The following is a 24,819-nucleotide window of genomic DNA, read 5'->3' on the forward strand; positions in this document are numbered from 1 at the left end:
CTCAGAATGAATAAATAAAAAAAATGAAATGAATGAATGAATGATATGACTGTGATTTGACACAAAATGCAACAACAGTGAAAATTAAGCATCATAAGGTTAGGATACAGTGTCCTCCAAAAGTATTGGAACACTTGGTATTTCACACATTTTAAAATTTGTTTATGCCATTTCAACTATAAGAAATACAATATAACATCCATATAACATCTCTCTCTCTCTCTCTATATATATATATATATATAGATAGATAGATAGATAGATAGATAGATAGATAGATAGATAGATAGATAGATAGATAGATAGATAGATAGATAGATAGATAGATAGATAGATAGATAGATAGATAGATATAGATATATATACATCCGACGCCATAGTGTCTACTGCACTATGGCGTCGGATGTGTCATTTCGTGTGGCTGGCAATGACTTCTCTCGTATCAAAGCAGAGATTTTTCAAACCAGTGATGGTAAAGTTATTGCTGAGGATGAACTGATTAACTTCATCATTGTGAAAATGAGGACAATGGCTCATGATGAAATTGTTTTGCTTGTAACAAACAGTTTCAGCTCGGAGCGCATTGAGGCCTCAAAGAAAGTTTTGTTTGAGGTGTGTCCAAATACCTTGCAGCGCAATGTTGCCCATAAAGGCGCACAAAAGGACATCAATAATGTGAAGATATGTTTAAAAATACTAAACGAGTGTGGGGACAATATACCAAGATTCGTGTCGCACTTTCTTGATGACTTGCCACCGGTTTCATTCAATCATATGGATGCGGCAGCGCTATTAACGTGGATGGAGTAATTATACAGTGACATCGGATAGATGAAAATGTCTATGAAGAAACAAACTAGCGTCTGTGAAAATCTCTGCGCTGTTGTGGACTCTATGGACAGATGAATATCTGCTATGGAGAAGCAGGGTGGTCATCTGCCATGAACAAGCCGGGGAACTGCAGATGAGGAAGCCGAGCAACATGCGCGGCCAGAGCCCTGTGCGGATGAACCGCTGCCACCACTGTCTCCAGCATGGAGCACAGTTGTGCGCCGCGGACGCCCAAGGATGGTGGATGTAAAGCCTGTCGGCACGGTAAAGGCTGGGAGATCGAATGCTTTCAAACGTGAGCGTAAAATTCCTGGCATTGTTGGGACCGGAGCTGTCTCTAATATACATGCTGTGAAGACAAAGTTGGGGAGTGTTTTTGCAACCAAGTTTGAACCCAGTGTGGAAGTTGAAACGCTGAGTGACTATTTGAAAGAAAAGCTGGGTCGGGACATTAAATGCTATAAAATTGAGAGTACACATGGCAGATTCAGCTCTTTTCACATCACTGCTGAGTGCAATGAACTTGCAGACATGTATGCACCTGAGCTTTGGCCAGCTGGCGTGTTTGTAAGGCGATTCTATGAACGGCGCATGAGGAAGGTGCATGATTCTGTTAAAGCTACAGATAGGCAGGTGCATGAAAGAAGTCGTGCTGCAAATGGTGCCTTTGGCACTGAAGCTTGCGAGCAGTAGGCAAGTTGATGCATGGCTGTAACAAAGTTTCGAAGTGACTGAAACAAAGTTTCGAATTGTGTCTTATAATGTGCGTGGTTTGCGAGTGGGCCACAGCGATGCTGATAAAGCTTGACGCTATGTGGTTCATACGCTTCTGAATGACTGTGACATACCGTGCCTACAAGAGACCTGGCTATCGAAACAAGACTTGAATAAATTGAATTCTTTGAATGTGAATTTTCATGGTGCTGGTGAATCCACTACAGACCTCAGCACGAGGATCATCCGTGGCAGAATACCGGGCGGAGTCGCCATCCTGTGGAACACTAAATATGACTCAGCAGTCAAAGTTCTAAGATTGAATGTTGACTGGGCTATTGGGCTGGAACTCAGTTTTAATGATAAGAGATGCGTAATATTAAATGTGTACATGCCTTATGAATCATATGAATTAGAAGATGAGTTTATATACAAAATGGCATTTATGAAATCATTCATTAAAGAAAATGGAACAACTTGTGTCTATGTGATTGGAGACTTTAATGCTGATTTGTCAAGTTATTCATCTGTTTTTGGGAATCATCTAGTACAGTTTTGTGAAGACAGTAATATGTTTCTGTCTAGTAATATCTGATCATATAAGTTTAAGTATTAATCTGAATGTGGATAGAATGCCAGCAGTTTTGGAAAAAACAAATGGCAGTTGTACTTTCAAACTTGACTGGTCCAAAGTAACAGAACAAGAGATTAATAAGTATAAAATAGTGACAGGGGAGTTGTTTCAAACTGTCAAATTACCCAGAGAGGCACTGACGTGTCTAAACCCAAACTGTAAGAATCTGCAACATACTAGTGAACTGTGTATATTATATGAAAATATAATACAAGTGCTCAAAGATAGCAGTGTATGCCTTCACTGTAGAAAAGATAGAAATTTTAGTAAACCTGGATGGAAGGAGTTTGTGGCTGAACATTATGCATCAGCCAGAGAAGCCTTTAAAATGTGGCGTGAAGCTGGGAAGCCTAGACAGGGGCCTTTGTTTGATCTTAAAAAAGCCACTATGTCCAGATTTAAAAATGCACTTCGTTACATTAAAAGAAATGAAAATGCAATGCGAGCAGACTCTCTTGCTAGAAGAGTACAGGATAATAATTATTCTGAATTTTGGAATGAAGTTACAGCCATGAACAATGCTAAAACCCTTTTGCCATTTAGCATGGAAGGCATACATGGCCTAGAAAATATCGCAGATTTGTGGCGCAAACATTACTGTGACTTATTTAATTCTGTAAAAAGTGACACTGTTGTACCTGAAAATCTTGCTATGACTGAGGACTTTGTAGTTCGTACTAGTGAAGTCTATGAATCAATCCTGAAGCTTAAAAATAATAAAGCTTGTGGGTTGGATTGTATTACAGCAGAACATCTGAAATATTCCAGCTATAGATTATGTCCCCTCTTATCAATGTGCTTTACTGGTTTCTTAATCCATGGATTTTTGGCTGAATCTATTACATCTGATGTTTTGGTTCCTGTCATTAAAGATAATGCAGCAAAATTGAGTAGCTTGCAGAATTACAGGCCCATTGCCCTTGCCAGCATTGTGTCAAAGGTTTTAGAGAATATATTGTACTCAAGGCTTGAATTTTATATTCAAACAAGTGATAATCAGTTTGGCTTTAAAAAGAGGCACGGCACTGACATGTGCATCTACAAGCCCTGGCAATAATTATGGAATCACCAGCCTCGGAGGATGTTCATTCAGTTGTTTAATTTTGTAGAAAAAAAGCAGATCACAGACATGACACAAAACTAAAGTCATTTCAAATGGCAACTTTCTGGCTTTAAGAAACACTATAAGAAATCAGGAAAAAAAATTGTGGCAGTCAGTAACAGTTACTTTTTTAGACCAAGCAGAGGGGAAGAAAAATATGGACTCACTCAATTCTGAGGAATAAATTATGGAATCACCCTGTAAATTTTCATCACCAAAACTAACACCTGCATCAAATCAGATCTGCTCGTTAGTCTGCATCTAAAAAGGAGTGATCACACCTTGGACAGCTGTTGCATCAAGTGGACTGACATGAATCATGGCTCCAACACAAGAGATGTCAATTGAAACAAAGGAGAGGATTATCAAACTCTTAAAAGAGGGTAAATCATCACGCAGTGTTGCAAAAGATGTTGGTTGTTCACAGTCAGCTGTGTCTAAACTCTGGACCAAATACAAACAACAAGGCAAGGTTGTTAAAGGCAAACATACTGGTAGACCAAGGAAGACATCAAAGCGTCAAGACAGAAAACTTAAAGCAATATGTCTCAAAAATTGAAAATGCACAACAAAACAAATGAGGAACGAATGGGAGGAAACTGGAGTTAACGTCTGTGACCGAACTGTAAGAAACCGCCTAAAGGAAATGGGATTTACATACAGAAAAGCTAAACGAAAGCCATCATTAGCACCTAAACAGAAAAAAACAAGGTTACAATGGGCTGAGGAAAAGCAATTGTGGACTGGGAGGAAACTGGAGTCAACGTCTGTGACCGAACTGTAAGAAACCGCCTAAAGGAAATGGGATTTACATACAGAAAAGCTAAACAAAAGCCATCATTAGCACCTAAACAGAAAAAAACAAGGTTACAATGGGCTGAGGAAAAGCAATCGTGGACTGTGGATGACTGGATGAAAGTCATATTCAGTGATGAATCTCAAATCTGCATTAGGCAAGGTGATGATGCTGGAACTTTGTTTGGTGCCGTTCCAGTGAGATTTATAAAGATGACTGCCTGAAGAGAACATGTAAATTTCCACAGTCATTGATGATATGGGGCTGCATGTCAGGTAAAGGCACTGGGGACATTACATCATCAATAAATGCACACGTTTACATTGATATTTTGGACACTTTTCTTATCCCATCAATTGAAAGGATGTTTGGGGATGATGAAATCATTTTTCAAGATGATAATGCATCTTGCCATAGAGCGAAAACTGTGAAAACATTCCTTGCAAAAAGACAGGGTCAATGTCATGGCCTGCAAATAGTCCGGATCTTAATCCAATTGAAAATCTTAGGTGGAAGTTGAAGAAAATGGTCCATGACAAGGCTCCAACCTGCAAAGCTGATCTGGCAACAGCAATCAGAGAAAGTTGGAGCCAGGTTGATGAAGAGTACTGTTTGTCACTCATTAAGTCCATGCCTCAGAGACTGCAAGCTGTTATAAAAGCCAGAGGTGGTGCAACAAAATACTAGTGATGTGTTAGAGCGTTCTTTTGTTTTTCATGATTCCATAATTTATTCCTCAGAACTGAGTGAGTCCATATTTTTTTCCCTCTGCTTGGTCTAAAAAAGTAACCGTTACTGACTGCCACAATTTTTTTTCCAGATTGCTTATAGTGTTTCTTAAAGCCAGAAAGTTGCCATTTGAAATGACTTTAGTTTTGTGTCATGTCTGTGAACTGCTTTTTTTCTACAAAATTAAACAACTGAATGAACATCCTCCGAGGCCGGTGATTCCATAATTTTTGCCAGGGGTTGTATGCACTAAAAGACATAATTGCAAAATATCTTAGTATAAATTCCACTGTTTTTTGTGCTTTACTGATGCTACAAAGGCTTTTGATAGAGTTAATCATAGTAAACTACTTAACAAACTGAACAATAGGGGTGTGCCAAAATATCTGGTTCATATTCTATCATTTTGGTATGCCAATCAGGCCATGTATGTAAAATGGGATAGTGTCCTGTCTGAACCCTTTCATGTCAGCAATGGTGTCCGAATTCTTTTTAATGTTTACATTGATGAATTGCCGTCAAAGTTAAACAGATGTAAAACTGGCTGTGTCATTGGTGAAACAATTGTTAACGATCTCATGTATGCAGATGATTTTGTGTTAATCTGTCCATACAGTGCTGGGATGCAAGAATTGTTAAAAATCTGTTCTGTGTTTGGGAAAGAACATGATGTTATGTATAATCCCACAAAGGGTAGCATGATGATTGTGAGAAGTAAGGAGGACAAAAATATGATCTTCCCAGCTTTTTATTTGTGTGATAAGCTGCTCATGGTCTTTAATGAGGTCAAATATCTTGGACATTATGTGACTGATGACTTGTGTGATGACAGAGACATTAAAAGACAATATTGTAAGCTGTATGCCCAGGCAAATATGTTGCTGCGCAAGTTCAGTATGTGTTCTCCTAATGTGAACTGTGCCTTGTTCAGAGCCTTTTGCACTCCACTGTATACGGCCCCCTTGTGGTGGAACTACAGGCGATGCACCTTTAGGAGACTGATTGTGGCCTATAATGACACCTTTAGGCTGTTGATGAAGGTGCCGAGATGGCACAGTGGTAGTCAGCTGTTTGTGGATGCACATATTCCCACCTGTGAGGCACTGTTGAGGCATTTAATGTTTAAATTTATGCAACGATTAGAAGACTCTGAAAATGCCATCATACAGACTCTGACAAATCCTCAACTGAGCTGCTGTCATTACACCTCTGTACTGAGAAATCACTGGATGGAGAGACTGTTAATATAATTTTTAATACTTGTTTATTTCTTTTATTCTATGGACTTTGTTGTGTCTGCATTAAATAAATACTATATATATATATATATATATATATATATATATATATATATATATATATATATATATATATATATATATATATATATATTTGTTTTCAAAAATGATCTTCCTCAACTCAAACTGAAAGCAAATCGCTTCAACTTGATATAAATTTAAAAATATATAAAAGCCAAGATGATGGGTTGCATGAACATTTCCAAGTCACTGAATATGTCTTGAACTTTATTTACATCAATTATGAAGAAATACAAAATTTTCTTTCACCAAAACATCAAATATAGGCTTGCATCTCAGAGGTATATTCTGGCAAATTGTGGTTGAACTTTCAGGTCTTCTTTTTAAGAAAATCCTCCACTATATGTCCGTATGGGTATTGATAAGATGTTATCGATATTGATGCCATTATAGATTCCACTTTTCAATCTGATTCTTTATCGATTTCCTTGTCAATACCTCCTGTGAACCTTCAGTGGACAAAAGTAGGCTTTACACGTTTTCTATGTGAACAACATTTTATTGAATCTTAAAGTAAATAAAGATGAAATTGGTCACTGGGTCCTTGATCTCTGGACATAAATAAAAATAAATAAAATCTGTACATGGTCACTGGATCCAAGATCTCTGGGACAGGTTCATCCAGGAGTCAGCAAGACGTTATTTAGGACATTGTTTTGGTGATTAGGGATGTCCTCATCTACTGTAATATATAATAAGAATAATACAAGTGAAACGTCGCGCAGTTAAACAGGAAATGTCAAATGTTAAACACTTCCTGGATTGACACTTCCTGGATTGACAGACGAGATACCATGGAATCCTTACGGGAACTCATTGGCAAGCTCACACTCAAACAGGAAGTGCCAAATTTTCAGTCACAGTGAAACAGGAAATGTCAAATGTTGAACACTTCCTGGCATGGGTGGAGCTAGAGTGGAGGCCAGGGTTTAACTGGACTATCACTGAAAAATGATTGGACACAGATGATTGACATGTTACAGCACCACACATCTGGTTGAAAGAGCTGCATTTTGAAATTAGTGAGTCACATTGACTGCTTGGATTCTCCAGTCCAGTAGTGGGTGCTGTGTAGCACAAAAAGTTCTAATCCACTTTAGCAGAAGAAAAATGTTTGCCTCAGATTTGAACTGAACACGTCATTTGAACTATGGACTTCTAATCACACCAAACTTATATTGGTGAGTAAACGACTGTATTTTATGCCAGAAATGAGGTCCAGGTTGTTAAAAGCAGCATTTTTCCATTAATTTGGGTTGCCTTAAATACACATGTTTAAGCTAACAGACAGCAGCTGATTCATGCTCTTTTGGCTTATTAGTGCAGCAGATAACTGAAACAATCCTTTAAAAGGTGATACAAGCATCAAATACAGAACAAATATGGCTTAGACACTACACTTAAAAAAAAACCCACTGGCCACTTAAATTTTCAATAGGCGGCCAGGTAGGGATCAATAAAAAAATGACACAGGGGTCAAAATTTAAAATTGCTCCAATCAAATTGAAAACTTCATCACGTTACTTGTCTGATTATAAAGATTCCAAAAAGGTATAGTTTGGACTATCTATGACTGAATGTTATGGAGTTTTAGGGTAAAAACCGCAAGAATGGTGGCAAAGGCCAATTTCAGTTTGTACAGGGGTCAAAAGGTAAAAAGTTGCTCTAATTTTGGTAAAAAGTAATGCAAATTATTGGTTGCGTTAATAGGATTAATAAATGGTATAGTTTTGACAGTGCTGAATGCTTGGTCTCCAAAGTAAAGGTCAAACAAGGTCAATGTCCATTGGATTCTATGACATGAGACATATGTTACCCTGTAACATGAACTAAGCATGACAAACTGTTACTTTTTAAAACCCGATTAACTCAACCAATAATTTGCATCATTTTTTTAATCAAAATTGGAGTAATTTAAGCGTTTGACACCTGTACAAACTGAAACTGACCTTTAGATTAGATTAGATTAGATGAGTTTCTGTGTAGCCTCTCAGTTGTCCAGGTGGTCTTAAATAAAATAAAATATTAGCCAAAGAGAAGAAATGGTTTGAGAGAGGGGTCAAGGAGGCATTCTTTGTGAAACGTTTGAAACCCAGCCTTAACCGGGGAGGGGGTCTGAGACACGCTTTATCCCCTGTTTACAATGGGGTACTCAGGTCAAAGCAGTTTCAGTCTTTTGTTCATGGTAATGAGTCATTCACGTCATCAGCAGAGTCGTCAAGGGAGCCATCAGGAGAGGGACAGCTGCCCTGTCATTAGGAGGGTGCTAACTAGAGCACAATAGGTGCTAATTAGAGCTATTGTTTAGTCACTAGCCTATAGCAGTCTGCCTCTCGGTAGGAGGGGTCTGGTTAGGTTTAAAACTCCAGCTTTTGTGACTTCTTGATTATTCTTCTCTACAAGAGTCAAGACAGAAGTCAGACCACCAAAGCAAGAATTTTAGCTGAGGAAGCTTCTGCGATTTGAAACGAAATGTCCTCGCGTCAAGCAACCCAGTCCAGTCGAAGATTCAAGCTTCTCTACTATAGATTAGATGAGATTTATTGTCATTGTCATTACACGAGTGCAACAACAATGAAATTACGTTTACACACCAGTTACCTCAGACAATTAATCCACAATTATTGCTTGTTTACCGTAATAATGGCACACATAAGAATTAAAGACAACACATATACATTTGACATTGTTTATGTGCACTAAACTTGAAGCAGTCCATCATCCGAATTGAGGCAAAGTGGGTGAGGGCTGCAGCAGGAGGGGCCTGTGCCGCCCTTTTGAATTTTTAATTTTTTTGTCATCATTCTTGCTGCTTTTACCGCATAACTCCATAACATTCAGTCACAGATTGTCCAAACTATACCTTTTTTGGAACCTTTTTTTGGAATCTTTATTAATGTGGTGTACTTTTCTATATGATTGGAGCATCTATTAATTTTGACCCCTGTGTAATTCTTCAATTGACCCCTACCCAGCTGTCTATTGAAAATTCAAGTGGCCAATCAGTTTTTCAAAAGAATTCATGTCTATGGATTATTTGTGCCGAATTTGATTCTTATATCACCATTTGCAGGATTCCACTCTAAATATTCTCTTATCTGCTGCACTATATATGAGATGTAAGATGCTGCTCCTCAGTGTTTCGCAGTTGCCCTCAAAAGTATTGGAACACTTGGTATTTCACATATTTAATTTGTTAATTCCATTTCAAATACATTTTTTTTCTAAAATTACCTTCCTTAACTCAAACTCAAAGCAAATCTCTACAACTTGATATAAATTAATTAAAAATATCAAATCCAGCTTCCTGATTAAGTGGTGTAGAGGAGGACTTTCTTAAAAAGAAGACCTGAAAGTTCAGCTACATTTTGACAGAAAGTACATTTGAGATGAAAACCTAGATTTGATGTTTTGGTGAAAGAAACTTTTGTATTTTATAATTGATGTAAATATAGTCCAAGACATATTCAGTGACTTGGAAATGTTCATGTTTCCATCCCCTGACTTGTCTGAAGAAAACTGGTAATAAAACTGATTATTTTTTTACAGGTATTATCACGTTTTAGAGATTTGCTTTCAGTTTGTGTTTGAGGAACATAATTTTAGAAATTTTTATTATTCTTTATATTTTGTATTTCTTGTATGTAAAATGGCATTAAATTAAAATGTATGAAATTCCAAGTGTTCCATACTTTTGGAGGTCACAGTATCCTAACCTTATGAAGATGTGGTAGTATCAGATGTGTGGTATTATTACTGTTTTGTTTAAGAATGTTTAATTTTCACTGTTGCTGTACTTTGTGTCAAATCATAGTCATATCGTCTATCATATTGATATGACAATACTGAGATATGACAATTTGGCCATACCGTAAAGCCCTACTGTCAACTAGCTGAAAACTTTGAATATTAATTTATATCTACATTAAAAAAAATGCTTAAAGTGGCAGGGGTTAAGAGGGCTGTAATTAGGGGGTCAGCTGAAAGGCAAAAAAGAAAAATGCTTAAAAAGGTGGGGGGTATAGGGAGCAGAGCTCCTCCAGAAGCTGAAAGGCAAAATAAGGAAAATGCTTAAAAAGGTGGGGGAGTTTTAAGGTTTTAGTCATGCTCATGCTCCCAAGAACCATTTTACTGAAAAAAGTCTGAAGTACCTAAAGGACATTGTTAAAAAGGCGGAGTTCCCCCCCAAGAAGCTGAAAGGTTTTAGCCATGCTAATGCTCTCCTGAAGCATTTAGTCAAAAAAAGGTCTCAGAATGTGCGCAAATCATTTGAGCTGACTTCAAAGCACATTCTAAGTTTTCAACCGGTATTTGCACACGGCTATAAGAATGTCTGTCCCGTATGAAATCAGCTTGAATTCTGTTTGTTTTTCCAGTTCATGTGATTCGTACGGCTTTTGTGCTCCAGTGTGATGGGGCCCTGACTGAGGAACTTAAATTTTTTTAACTTCAAAATTGAAAGTAAACTCATAAAAAATTAAACTTGAAGTTGAAAATTCTGAATGTGCATTTTTAAGGAGTTTTCTTTGGAAAACTGTCGTGTGTAAACTAGCAGGAGCTCTCTGAGCATTCATCTGGCATACATCAGCTCTACAAGTTGTTGTCATCTGTGTTTTGGGGTTGACACCTCATTTCCACTGGCCATTTAAGTATTCATCAGAGTGCACTGCAGTGAAAATTGGATGTGGCTGATCTTTGACCACAGCACACTGACACTTATACTCACACAGCCGAGGGGCATGCAGCAAAGGCTTTTGCAATTTTACTGAGTGCCAAACCTCTGCACAGGACTTGTTTTTAATGAGTTGCAGAGCAAAACATGCTGCTTTGTGCATTTGGTGTGAAAGGCCCTTCTGTGTGAGGACTTGTACGAACTCCACACCGCTGATCGGAGCCTTCTCAATGGGGTTGGATATGGCTAGATTGTAGGGGATTTAATGTGGCCATGAGTCATACATCAGATTATGCTCTAGAGCGTAAACTGGAATATGAATGTAATACTCTTTAAACAACTCAAAGAAACACAATCCAAATGTGGTCTTTTTCAGAGTAAGGCCAATAATTGGATTTTTGCTGTCCATTCAGATAAAGGTCAATAATCTGATTACTGCTGTTCATGTGAACATAGTCATTTAACAGGACTGGAGGCAGAGGCTTGGCTGAGCTTGACCCAATGAGGTTCATGGATGTGCCACCACACAGTGTGGAAAATCCTCATCATACTGAGCGTTCAAGAGGATAGTCAGTTTGACATGTGGGGTCAGTGAGAAAACAGTGCCATCCACTTCCTTGTTTGGTCTTCCAACTCAGGTATTTTTAACTCGCGCTGATGACACACCTGATGTTAACAAACGTGGTGAGTAAAATGATCACATCCAAAAATGAGGAAACACATCTCAATAAAACTAAAGCACTGTGCTTATACAGCGCAAACCTCCACCAACACTAGTTTCCAATTTGACAAAATTTTAACTTGGGAAAAAATTTTAAGGTCAAAGTCCTGTTAGAAGTCATAAGATAAATTAGATGTGATCAAATGTCAGGAGTATGTATTTAGTTCATGCACTTGAATCAAAGGGTTTTTTTTGTGGTGTTGTTGGGTTTTTTTGTCAATGTTTTTGGTTTCTGCATTCTTTCAGATAATTTTCACAGAACATTGGTTATCTCTGCTATGCACAATTTGTCATTGCTTTTTGGCACTTGGTTTCTGATGAACAAACAGGCATAAAATTGGAACCTCCATCCAGTTTTGGTGGTGTAAGTAAATCCATAACAGAAAAATGAGAGTGATTGAAGTACATTTGTTTGAGATATAATGGAAAATGTACAACACCAAATGGGCTTTTCAATATTAAATTCAAATGTCCACAAAATCCACAATCCAGATCAGATTCAGATCAAACTTTGTCAGGTGATAGTGAGTGCCAGTCTGCACCGCACTTTCAAATATGAGAGTCATTGGGGCATATTTGATAAAGATATAATGTAAAAAATACATTAAATGGGGTTTTCAATGTGACATTTAAATGGCCACAAAATCTGTAATATGGATCAGATCTGGACCAACCTTTGTCAGTCAATAAAGAATACCATCTGACATAACACTGTCAAATATGAAAGGAAGTTGATTTTTTTTTTTGACAGAGTTAGGCATGTTTGAAAATTTGTTCAATACTACAGATAAGGTTGTTTTTTTTTTTCCAATTTTCCAAAAGTTTTCCTAACTTTGCCCTATGACATATGACCTTGGAAAATGAATCAGTTCTTGCCTATCAGGATATGAATCTTCAATAAAAATTTCATAATATATGAAAAATTGTGGGCCCCAGGCTGTTCACAAATGCATAAACAAACAGACAAGCAAACAAACAGGGGCAAAAACATAACTGAAAGTAATAAAATGAACACTGAACAGTAAAATATGATAAAAGAACACAATAAAACAAAAACCCACAACGAATCACTCTAAAGCATTACAGGAAGGAACCTTAAATGCTGGGGACGCTGTTGCAGCCTATTGTCTTGTCACATGCTTACTCAGTGCTATTACTCAGTGCAAGTACACAGGTGTTCAGCACAACTGAGAATATGATCCTTTGAGGATAAGTCTGCTTTAACTTTGTAAAGCACATATATCAACAGTAGCTCACACATTCTGCCAAGCATTTCAGTTCTGGCCAACAATCTGGAAGGTTAGTATCAGACTGTGAGTGGAAATGTTGTATATATGTATATGTTGTATAATGTTTATATATATATATATATATATATATATATATATATATATATATATATATATATATATATATATATATATATATAATTTTATTTAAATAATTTATATTTAAAATTTTATTTAATTTTTTGTCACTGTGGATGCATCACAAACCAAAAATCAAAGCAAGGGAATTAAATTGTTTTTTTTGTTTTTTTTTGGATCAATTCTGAAACAAAATACTTCACAAAAAATATGAAACAAGGAACACTCCCATTAGAAAAACATGAATCAGAAAATGTATTAATAAACCATCAAATTTGATGAAACTGATTAATTTTCTTATGACAGCTGTGATTTCTGTATTAATTATAGTGTGTTTGATTTTGCCATTGTATCACCTTTGAGATGACACTGAATCAGTGATGTCTGACTTGTTTTTCAGGTGATTCTTTGACTGAATTAGGTGATAATGTTCAACAGCAGTGACATGAGAATGAAACCCTTTGTGATCCTGGGATTTCCTGGACTTTCACCACCGTATTATGGACCTGTTTCAGCTCTGCTTTTTTTCATCTTTTTTGCACTTGTTTTTGGAAATCTTTTTATTTTAGTCTTTGTTATGAGCGAGAGGTCTCTTCAAAAACCAACATATCTTGTGTTCTGTCACCTGGCACTTAATGATTTAACATTTGGCACAGTGACACTGCCAAAGATCATATCTAAATACTGGTTTAATGACAGCACCATTTCATTTTATGGATGTTTTGTGCAGATGTTCTTTGTTCATTATATAGGAGCTGCACATTCCTTCATTTTAATGGTAATGGCTTTTGATCGACTTATTGCAATCTGCATTCCACTGCGATATCCTGCTCTCATCACGAACACAGTCATCTCTGTGCTCTGTGGGTGTTCTTGGTTCATACCAGTGTCACTTATCTTAACTATTGTGCTGCAAGCCCTGAATTTACCTTACTGTAAATCAAATGTCATCATTCAGGGCTACTGTGACCATTTTTCTATCATAACCCAGGCATGTGGCAAGGATGTAATAGTTGCACAGATCACAGCATTCTGTATTGCTATGTTTTGTCTTTTGCTTCCTCTTGCATTCATCTTGTTTTCATATGTTTCCATCATTGTGGCCATTTTGAAAATTTCTAATTCTGCAGGATGCAAGAGAACTTTATCCACTTGCACTCCACAGATATTCATCACCTGCTTGTTTTATCTACCCAGGTGTTTTGTTTATGTGGCTAATACTGTAGGATTTTCTTTCAGTTTGGACATTCGTATTTTACTCATTTTGCTGTACAGTCTTCTTCCTGCCGCTGTTAATCCGATCATATATTGTTTCAAGACACAGGATATCAAAAAAATGATGGTGAAGAGGCTGACAAAAGCTAAAGTTGTAAGAGTAATTAAAATGTCATTTTAAAAGAGGTTGATAAGTTTGGAAAATACGGGATTGTTCAAGCTCCAATAATTTCAGCACACCCCCCCCCCCCCCGCCCCCAAACATAAACAAGCAAACAAAATGGACTCAGCTTTAACATAAATAATCTTAGATGTTGTGTTTGATGCTTTTTACCTCTGTCATGGGTTCTTAATGTCTTCAGTTTGATAATTTGGTTTTGGAAATATGTTTTTGAGATTTGTGACTACATATCATGTGTTTCACACTCATTCAAATGGTAACAAAATATTTTCAGTGATATAACAGTGACGTAATAGTGATACATGTAAGATGCTGCTGAATCTATTTAAAAAAAAAAACATGCTTAAAAGGTAATAAACAAATGTTTCCAGAGCACACCAGGTATCCGTAGTTACATACGTAACCAGAGGCAGTGCATAAAGCACTGGATGACATATGTCAACAAAGTCACGAGGAATATAACACAATGCCTACCTCATGACCCATGGGGGTGTCCCCACAGAACTCCCTCAAGCAGACAAGACACAGGCATATTCACCTGTAGAACCTGGAGAGCATGGACCACAAAAAATTCTTCAACAGCTTACAGTCACCATGGTACACCTTTTAAATTTGTGTTATGTCTGCAAAATCGCTCTTTTGTGTGCTCTCGTTCTGTGTTCCTGGGCAGCTCTGCGCTCCTTCTTGCTGCTTCACTGGTGTTATTTCTTATGCACTGTAGCGCCATGGCATCAATTCACCCTGATTAAATAAAATATATTAATCCTGTCTCAACCACAAAAAACCCACCGGAGAGATTCCTAAGTCATCTGGAGATCTTCAGATAAGTCTGGAGACATCCCCCAATGGTCCAATACTGCTTCAGAGGAAAACAAAGCTGTAATTCAAAGTTCTTCAAAGGGAAGCCCTCATCGTTTCTCGGTTAAACTCCGGTCATTATGAATTACATGACATTATAATTACTTCACGTCAGAATCTAAGCTTCTCCAGGCCAGGAGAACCCAAACTTTTATGATCAAACTAAGACAGGACCTCTCCTCATCCAGGGGGGGGACCCTTCTTCCATGTTAACATGTGGTCATAAACTTTGTCCTGACAATCAGCTTTTATCTCGAGGTTTAAAGCAAAGGAAAAGATTTTTGGTTTGAAATAATATTTAGATGAGTATTTCTTTCATTTATATCTAAAGACTTATAATGTTTGTTTGTATTGATCATTCAAACAAAATGCTTTGCATGTAGTCATTACATTTCTTGATATGTGTTCTTGCCACTGATGTTGGTTAAGTGTGATTCTGCCTCCATCGTCAAATGTTGATGAAGTATTCTGTTTTACCCCAGAGAATGTGCTTAAGTGACGATGAATGATGTGTCCATTTGAGTGTCTTAGAACAAATAGTATTTCAAATTAATTCATGTGTTTAAATAGTTGAATCATCTGAGTCTGCTCTGAGGACATGAAGTTTCTGTGAGATTACACACACCCTAAATGGGCAGAGAGTGGTGACATCAATCCCCCTTTAAGAAGTTAGCTCAGCTCTTCTGCTCCCCCCTTCTTCTGCCCACTTCTACCGCCTTCGCTCTGCTTTCTTCTTTGTAAATGCTTAATTTTTATTTTTTGGGGCCAAGGCTCCATTGCTAAGCTAAGCTAAGCTACCACGTGGCATTCATTCATTCCTTACTTTTGGACAAACTTAAAGTTTTAACCTGATGCTTTAAGGTGCATCAAGTCTTTTGAATTTTTAAGAGAACTTCCAAGCTGAGCTTTTCAAATTAAGAGCGAATTTACAGAAAAGTGACTTCTCCTTTTCAATATAATCTTTCAACGCTCTTAAAGTTTTACTTTTTCTAAATTCACAAAGACTTTAATTTGGCTCCAACAACATTTTTTTTAAAAAAAGCTACCAGACACCATTTTCAACAAACACCTTCTACCTCTGGATTCCTGCAAACTGACAACGGAGCTGATTTCAGCCAAGCAGCTAACCGCCGGCAAAGCCAGCCGACCCAAGCCCTGGGATCACTCTGGGACACCTCTGAGTTAACCCCTCCGATCCAGGTGAGCTCACGCTGCCCAGAGCATGGACATCCATGACGGATGGATCGATCATCCGAACCATATCTTCAAACGGACCAGCTAAGTGACCCAGTCGACGGTTCCACAAAAAGGGTTTGTTGTCTATGGATACAAAGTAACTCATTTTAACCCTTTGGCTCCTTTTTAAACACACACACATATATATATATATATATATATATATATATATATATATATATGCTTGTTTAATATTTTTTCATAATTGGCTTCAAAATTCATCACTAAATTCCCATCACGATTTATTTAAGGTTTTAAGCTTTATCTCTCTTCCTACCAACGTCTTATGAGTGAGTAAGAAAATTGTTTCCATGAATGAACTTATTTCCAATCACTGTCCAAAAAATACCAGTAAAATTGTTGTGTGGGCCGCTGAAGAGGAGGTACTGCTGGCCCACCACCACCAGATGGCGCCCTGCTTGAAGTGCGGGCTTCAAGCACGAGAGGGCATCATAGCAACCGGGAGTGACAGCTGTTACTCGTCATCAGCACCAGCTGTCACTCATCCACATCACCACCACCATAAAGGCCGGACTGCAACTCCACCTCCCCGCCGAGAAATCAGCAACCTTGGAGGTAATTTCTCTGCTACACTTAACTCTGACTTAGAGTCTGAACTTCTTTGCAGCCATTTTCCTGTGGGTGTTGCCTTATCAGTGGGATTGGCGTTTGGTGTGATCAGCGACGGCTTCGCTTCACACCCCAACCAGATAAGTGGTTAGACAGGAGCTGCACGAGTGTGTGACTGGAGGTGGAGGTGCTCCCTCCTTACAGAACACAGACTGTGGGATTACCGAGTGTGCGTACTCACAGTCACCTGTGCTGTTTCTGTTCTCTGCCAGCAGTACCAGGTCTGACAGCTGGAGACGGTGACCACCTGGGGACCCAGGACTTGGCGGCTCCGGTGTTCTTCAGATCCGTTGGCGGTGAGGGCCGTGTGGGATCCGGCTCGGTTCTGGACGGGCGTCTCCTATCCTCAAGCCTGCCCACACGTCACCCAACATGTAATTGACTATAGTCCCAAACTGATTGTTGTCTGTATTCCGTTGTGCACAATTTACAACATTAAATTGTTACTGTTTGGCTTATCCATTGCCTGTTCTTTTACGCCCCCTGTTGTGGGTCCGTGTTCCTACACTTTCACAACAGGATTTCTCGGCCAGCGTCATGGATCCCAAGGGGCGTCAACCATCGCTTGAACGGCCAATGGAAGAGCGAGGTGCACAGGCGCCAGCAGGAGGCGTGTTAGGTGAGCTGCAGCACATCTTAACTGCTTTTACTGCTCGGTTGGACTTAGTTACCGAGCAGAGCATTGTTCTCAATCGAAGGATGGAGGCTTTCACTGCCCAGGTGGAAGCGCATGCTCAGGGTGCTGCTGCAGCACCTCCTCCTGCTGACCGAATGCCAGAGACAGACATTCCACTGGTCATTCAACGAACCCCCCCACCTTCCCCTGAAGCATACATAAGCCCTCCGGAGCCGTACGGAGGCTGTGTGGAGATGTGCGCGGACTTCTTGATGCAGTGCTCGCTCGTCTTTTCACAGCGTCCCATCATGTACGCGTCAGATGCTAGCCGGGTGGCTTACGTTATAAATTTGCTTCGAGGAGAGGCACGCACCTGGGCTACGGCGCTCTGGGAGCAGAATTCACGGCTCCTAACGATTTACACTGAGTTTGTGAGGGAGTTCCGACAGGTGTTCGACCACCCTCATAGAGGCGAGACCGCTTCAAGCGTGCTGCTGTCGATAAGACAGGGGTGTCGGAGTGCAGCGAAGTATGCAGTCGACTTCCGCATCGCGGCAGCGCAAGCCGGCTGGAATGCTGTTGCGCTCCGTGCCGCCTTTGTAAACGGACTGTCTCTGGTCCTTAAGGAGCACCTGGTGGCGAAGGACGAGCCGCGGGATTTAGACGGGCTTATCGACCTGGTTATACGGTTAGACAACCGATTAACAGAACACCGACGGGAGCGAGACGAAGGGCGTGGTCAGGCACAAGCCGTCCCTCTTCCTCCCGGGTCCGAAAGGGAGCCGACTTCCCCACGCTCCACAGCCAGGGCTCTCCACGTGACGACAGCTCCCCCTGCTGAAGTTGCTATGGAAACGAGCAGGGCCAAAAAGCGATCAGATCAGAGACAAAGGAGGCTGATCCGTGGAGAGTGTTTTCTCTGCAGCTCAACCGAGCACACACAGAGAGAATGCACCAAACGGTCAAAACAGCAGCACTCGTCCTTAGAGACTGGGCTAAGGGTGGGTCACAATACCCACGCGGGGAAACCCCAAAAATCTGCACGTATCCCAGTCACGATCCTGAGTGGGGATCTAACCCTTCACGCCCCAGCACTGGTGGACACGGGGTCACAGGGGAATCTGCTGGATAGCAGATGGGCAAAGGAGGTTGGGCTCCCTCTAGTGGCCTTACCGTCACCATTGTCGGTACGGGCCCTAGATGGCACCCTTCTTCCACTAATCACACACCAGACACAGCCCGTGACTTTAGTTGTATCTGGGAATCACAGGGAGGAGATTGTGTTTTATGTAACACCTTCTACCTCCTGAGTGATTTTGGGTTTTCCATGGGTGTTAAAACACAATCCCCGGATTGATTGGCCGTCTGGGGTTGTGGTTCAGTGGAGCGAAACCTGCCACCAGGAGTGTTTAGGATCCTCGGTTCCACCCAGTGTGACAGCTAAGGAGGAGGTTTTAGTCCCCCCCAATCTGGCGGCGGTGCCAGCCGATAACCATGACCTTGCTGACGTCTTCAGCAAGGATCTGGCACTCACGCTGCCCCCACACCGTCTGTACGATTGTGCCATTGATTTGATACCGGGCGCTGAGTACCCGTCCAGCAGGCTGTACAACCTCTCACGTCCGGAACGCGAATCAATGGAGACCTACATCCGGGACTCGTTAGCTGCCGGGTTGATCCGGAACTCCACCTCCCCGATGGGTGCTGGTTTCTTTTTTGTGGGCAAGAAGGACGGTGGACTCCGTCCATGCATTGATTACAGAGGGCTGAACGAGATCACGATTCGCAACCGATACCCGTTACCTCTGTTGGATTCAGTGTTTACGCCCTTGCATGGAGCCCAAATTTTCACAAAATTGGATCTTAGGAATGCTTATCACCTGGTTCGGATCCGGGAGGGAGACGAGTGGAAGACAGCATTTAACACCCCGTTAGGTCACTTTGAGTACCTGGTCATGCCGTTCGGCCTCACCAATGCGCCCGCGACGTTCCAAGCGTTGGTTAATGACGTCTTGCGGGACTTCCTGCATCGGTTTGTCTTCGTATATCTGGACGATATACTTATCTTTTCTCCGGATCCTGAGACCCATGTCAAGCATGTACGTCAGGTCCTACAGCGGTTGTTGGAGAACCGGCTGTTTGTGAAGGGCGAGAAGTGCGAGTTCCACCGCACTTCTTTGTCCTTCCTGGGGTTCATAATCTCCTCCAACTCCGTCGCCCCTGATCCGGCCAAGGTTGCGGCGGTGAGAGATTGGCCCCAACCAACAAACCGTAGGAAACTGCAACAGTTCCTCGGTTTTGCAAATTTCTATCGGAGGTTCATCAAGGGCTACAGTCAGGTAGTTAGCCCCCTGACAGCCCTGACCTCACCAAAAGTCCCCTTCACCTGGTTGGATCGGTGCGAAGCCGCGTTTAGGGAGTTGAAACACCAGTTCTCGACTGCACCAGTTCTGGTGCAGCCCGATCCCAATCGCCAGTTTGTAGTTGAAGTGGACACCTCTGACTCAGGGATAGGAACCGTGCTATCCCAGAGCGGGGAGTCCGACAAGGTTCTCCATCCATGTGCCTACTTTTCCCGCAGGTTGACCCCGGCCGAAAGGAACTATGACGTCGGCAACAGGGAACTTCTTGCGGTGAAGGAGGCTCTTGAGGAGTGGAGACACCTGTTGGAGGGAGCATCGGTACCATTTACGGTTTTCACGGACCATCGGAACCTGGAGTACATTCGGACCGCCAAGCGTCTGAACCCCAGGCAAGCCCTCTGGTCACTGTTCTTCGGGCGTTTTGACTTTCAGATCACCTACCGCCCCGGGACGAAAAACCAATGATCTGACGCCCTGTCCTGGGTGCATGAAGAGGAGGTCAAGACCGAGCTGTCAGACCCGACGGAAACCATCATCCCCGAGTCCACTGTCGTGGCCACCCTCACCTGGGACGTGAAGAAGACCGTCCGGGAGGCCCTGACACAGAGCCCGGACCCGGGGACAGGTCCGAAGGACAAATTGTACATCCCATCAGAGGCCAGGGCTGCGGTCCTAGACTTCTGTCACGGTTCCAAGCTCTCCTGTCATCCAGGGGTGCGAAGGACCATGGCAGTGGTCCGGCAGCGCTTCTGGTGGGCGTCTATGGAAGCCGACGTCCAGGAGTATGTCCAGGCCTGCACCACCTGTGCCAGGGGCAAAGCCGACCACCACAAGGCCCAAGGCCTCCTCCAGCCTCTGCCCGTGCCTCATCGCCCCTGGTCTCACATCGGCCTGGACTTTGTCACGGGCCTCCCGCCGTCCCAGGGCATGACTACCATCCTCACGATAGTGGACCAGTTCTCCAAGGCGGCCCACTTCGTGGCCCTCCGAAGCTCCCGACTGCCCAGGAGACTGCAGACCTCCTGGTCCACCATGTCATGCGTCTGCATGGGATTCCATCGGACAATGTCTCGGATCGTGGTCCTCCATTCTCCTCCCAGGTCTGGAGGAGCTTCTGCAGGGAACTGGGGGCCACCGTAAGTCTCTCGTCCGGGTACCATCCCCAGACAAATGGGCAGGCAGAGCGGACGAATCAGGAACTGGAGCAGGCCCTCCGCTGCGTGACCTCCGCGCACCCGGCGGCCTGGAGTGACCATCTGGCCTGGATCGAGTACGCTCATAATAGCCAAGTATCGTCTGCTACCGGCCTCTCCCCGTTTGAGGTGTGTTTGGGGTACCAGCCCCCATTGTTCCCGCTAGTGGAGGGAGAGCTCGGGGTGCCCTCAGTCCAGGCCCATCTGAGGAGGTGCCATCGGGTGTGGCATACCATCCGCTCTGCCCTGCTCAAAGCCCGGTCGAGGGCCAAGAACCATGCAGACCGCCGGCGTGCCCCGGCCCCTACGTATCAGCCTGGGCAGGAGGTTTGGCTTTCCACGAAAGACATTCCCCTGCAAGTGGAATCCCCGAAGTTAAAGGACAGATACATTGGACCTTTCACCATACTCAAAATCCTCAGTCCAGCCGCAGTGAAGCTGAAGCTGCCAGCTTCACTGCGGATACATCCAGTTTTCCATGTGTCACGTATCAAGCCTGAATATTTCCTCACTGTCCCATGTGACTTCGCCAAATGGCTGGAATGTCTACCGGCTCCAAACGATACAGCCTTGATGACAGCCAACATTTGACAACATTGTTGATGCACACTCAACATGACAACATTTGTTGATGAATCACATCTTTTCACGATTTGGACTACCTATCCGCATAAACTCGTATAGAGGCACCCACTTCACCAGCGAAGTCATGCAACAACTCTGGCAAGTTCTGGGGGTAAAGGGGAACTTCCACATCAGCCACCACCCTCATTCGTCAGGACAGGTGGAAAGGGCCAACCGAATTGTGTTGACTATCCTGCGCAAATATGTGGCGAACAACCACAGAGACTGGGATGTGAAACTTCCCCTGGTCCTCATGGCCATCCGGGTGACCCCTCACGAATCAACGGGGTTCTCCCCTTTTCAAATGATGACAGGCCGTCAGATGATGCTCCCCCTCCACCTGCTGTACCAGCCAGGGGAGGCAAACATTGCGACAGCGTACATGGCTCAACAATACATGACTGACCTGACTGAACATCTGAAAGCCACCTTCTCCTTTGCTCAAAAACATTTGAACAAAAGCGCAGAAGGTCGAAAAGCCTACTATGACCAGAAGGTGTCCCACCATGAGATACAAGTGGGGGACAAGGTTTGGTACTACTCGTTCGGGCAACCCAGCCAGAAAATAAACAGGTTAACTCGCAAGTTGCTACCACGTTGGACCGGATTGTATTTGGTGACTGACAAACTCTCTGCCGTCGTATACCAAATCAAGGTCACCAAGGGTCAAAGAGAGCCAGTTTTCAAGTGGGTATACCCCAACCAAATTAAGCCTCACAAAACCCCCATGGGACTCGCCGGGGACGCCACAGTCGCCGATAGAACTTAAAACCTCTCATTGGGTCGAGAGGATGCAAAGAAGGAATATCGACACCTGCCGCGTCCCAAACAATCAAGTCACACCGATCGTGACAAATTAAGAAAATAATTTTAACTTCCAACAGGACAAATAAAACAACTCAGGTGATCTCACCAGCACCACCGTAGTGGGGGTGAACCACCACGTGAATTCCGTCCTTAACAACAAAAAAGAAAAAGAGGCCACAGCCTAACACTCTAATTGAGAATCAGTCAGATAACTTAAACTCTGTGCTATAAGCCAGGAAAACAAAAGAAAATCTCTAACCATTTTAAGACAAATTTCTAACCATGTTTATTGTGTTTGCCAGGATGACCTGGCTCATGACCCTGCTGCTCCTCAGCGCAATCGTTGCCAGCACCTCCCCAGACATTGTTGAATTCGGACCAGAATCAGGCATCGTCCTGAAGGACCAACCCGGCTTATTGATAACAATCTTCCGCCTGCACACACAGAGGGTGTTCGTCAGGCTCGACCCCACAGAAGTGTACAGGGCCAACTTTGCCAGCAGTACAGTGAACCTGGTCTTCTGGGCAGGTAGCCGGTGGACCAAGTCTGTCCTGAAGCATGCTGAGGCAGACATAGTCCACATGCTACGCCAGATGGAGAAGTTCACGGTAACGCAAGCAGAACTGAGTGGACTCAACAAAACAGAGAAGAGGTTCATTGGAGGTCTGCTAATGGCAGCCTCAGCTGTAGGATCCCTTTTCAGTTTTGGCTTATCAGCAGTTAACACCGTCACACCATCAACGGTAAAGAGACACGTTAGCGAGCTCCAAGAGGTAATCCCTGAAATACAGGTTCAGCTTAACGGACAGAGAGAAGGTCTTGAGGCCATCGGACAAACCGTACGAGACACTGTGGTAATCCTTAACACCCATACCAACGTGCTCAAAAAGACCGTGAGCGTACTTGACCAACTAACGTCAGTGTTGCAGGAAGGCTATGCACACACACAGATGTTGAGTATGCTCCTGGTGGACATGACCAAGGATGTTGGATCTTCCATTGACAGCCTTGCCGTGGTAGGTTTCCACCCTACATTGTCCCTTTAAACCTGGTCCACCAACTTCTAGAGTCCACAACCCATAGCCTAGTCACGCTGCTACAAGCTCACCTCATGTACGCGATAGGAAGCTCAATCCCAATCTATGTAGATCCAAAGGATCTGGAAAGGGCATTTCTAATTAACTTGCCTATTGTCACTACTGAAAACATCTATAGGCTCAAAAGTGTCGTGAACGTAGGTCTCTGGCAAGGAGACAATCACCTTAAAATCCACACACCACCCGTGGTGGCTTTCAATGACGCTAACCCTGAGCTATACCTAGTGCAGAATCTCAAAATGTGCACTGTCACTAAGGACATCCATTATCTGTGTCCCAGCAAAACTTTCATTCAAGATGACACTGCCGGCATCTGCAGTCTCAAAACATTTACCGGGACAAATCACTGTCCAATGACCATCACGCCATCCCGCCAAGTCACGGACATTCAGGTAGAGATAGTAGGACAACGCTGGTTAGTCACCACCCCCGAAGAATCAGCCCTACTAGTGTACGACCGTCATGACCGTCATGACACATCGACTTGTATCGAACTTCCGCGAAAAACTTTGTGGGTCACAGTACCCAAAAACGCCCTGCTCCATATTGGTGAGGTATCTCTCTACCACCTGCATCCTGACCAATACGAAGGAGCTATTGAAGTGTCCGATTTTTACAACCAAACCGCTATTGAACTAGACCAACAGACCCCAAATCCATTATGAGGGCTCTCAAGTCATCGACGTGGCTCCGATAGATAAAGTTTTATAAGAGATTCAAGATCAAGATCTCAGACCCTACCAAGCCCTATCATACGCTTGGTCTACTCCTGACACCCTGCTGTTTGTAGCCACCATTGTCAGTTACTTGACTACCCTCGGCTTAGCTCTGTGGGCATGCAGATACGCCAATACCCTTCAGAACGGTATAATCAGGCATTCTCAAGCCCTCGCCAGACTAGCCTGAAGAAAACGACGTGCGGCCAAACCGTCTGAAGACATCGAAGCTGACCCAAATTTAGACAGAGAACGCGAAACCGACCAGGTATCCAAGCTACTAAATTTGGATTAGCCAAACCTGCTGTGAATAGTGTAAAGAAATAGGCAAATGTAGGATGTGGTATCATAGTCAGACCACTTTAGCATGTAGTAGTCAGCCACTCTGCTAGTCTGA

The 24,819-nt window shown here is 42.5% G+C and overlaps 1 protein-coding gene and 1 long non-coding RNA gene across 2 annotated transcripts; both read left to right on the forward strand.

Moving 5' to 3' along the window:
* The first annotated feature begins 589 nt into the window (after positions 1 to 589).
* Positions 590 to 24,507, forward strand: LOC117509247. Its single transcript, XR_004560330.1, has 3 exons — positions 590 to 600; positions 1,219 to 1,230; positions 24,434 to 24,507. It is a non-coding gene; the product is annotated as an uncharacterized LOC117509247 (long non-coding RNA).
* On the forward strand, positions 13,313 to 14,281 carry LOC117509246 (olfactory receptor 52E8-like). The gene has a single exon (XM_034168958.1). The coding sequence runs from the start codon at positions 13,313 to 13,315 to the stop codon at positions 14,279 to 14,281; it is 969 nt and encodes a 322-aa protein (XP_034024849.1).
* Positions 24,508 to 24,819: the final 312 nt, after the last annotated feature.

Source organism: Thalassophryne amazonica, chromosome 4 (genome assembly GCF_902500255.1).
Source record: "Thalassophryne amazonica chromosome 4, fThaAma1.1, whole genome shotgun sequence".
In the NCBI taxonomy this organism is placed as follows: Eukaryota; Metazoa; Chordata; class Actinopteri; order Batrachoidiformes; family Batrachoididae; genus Thalassophryne; species Thalassophryne amazonica.

What these genes read in the sequence shown, in the direction of transcription:
- LOC117509246 (XM_034168958.1), top strand. Translation starts at nt 13,313, where the DNA reads ATGTTCAACAGCAGTGACATGAGAATGAAACCCTTTGTGATCCTGGGA.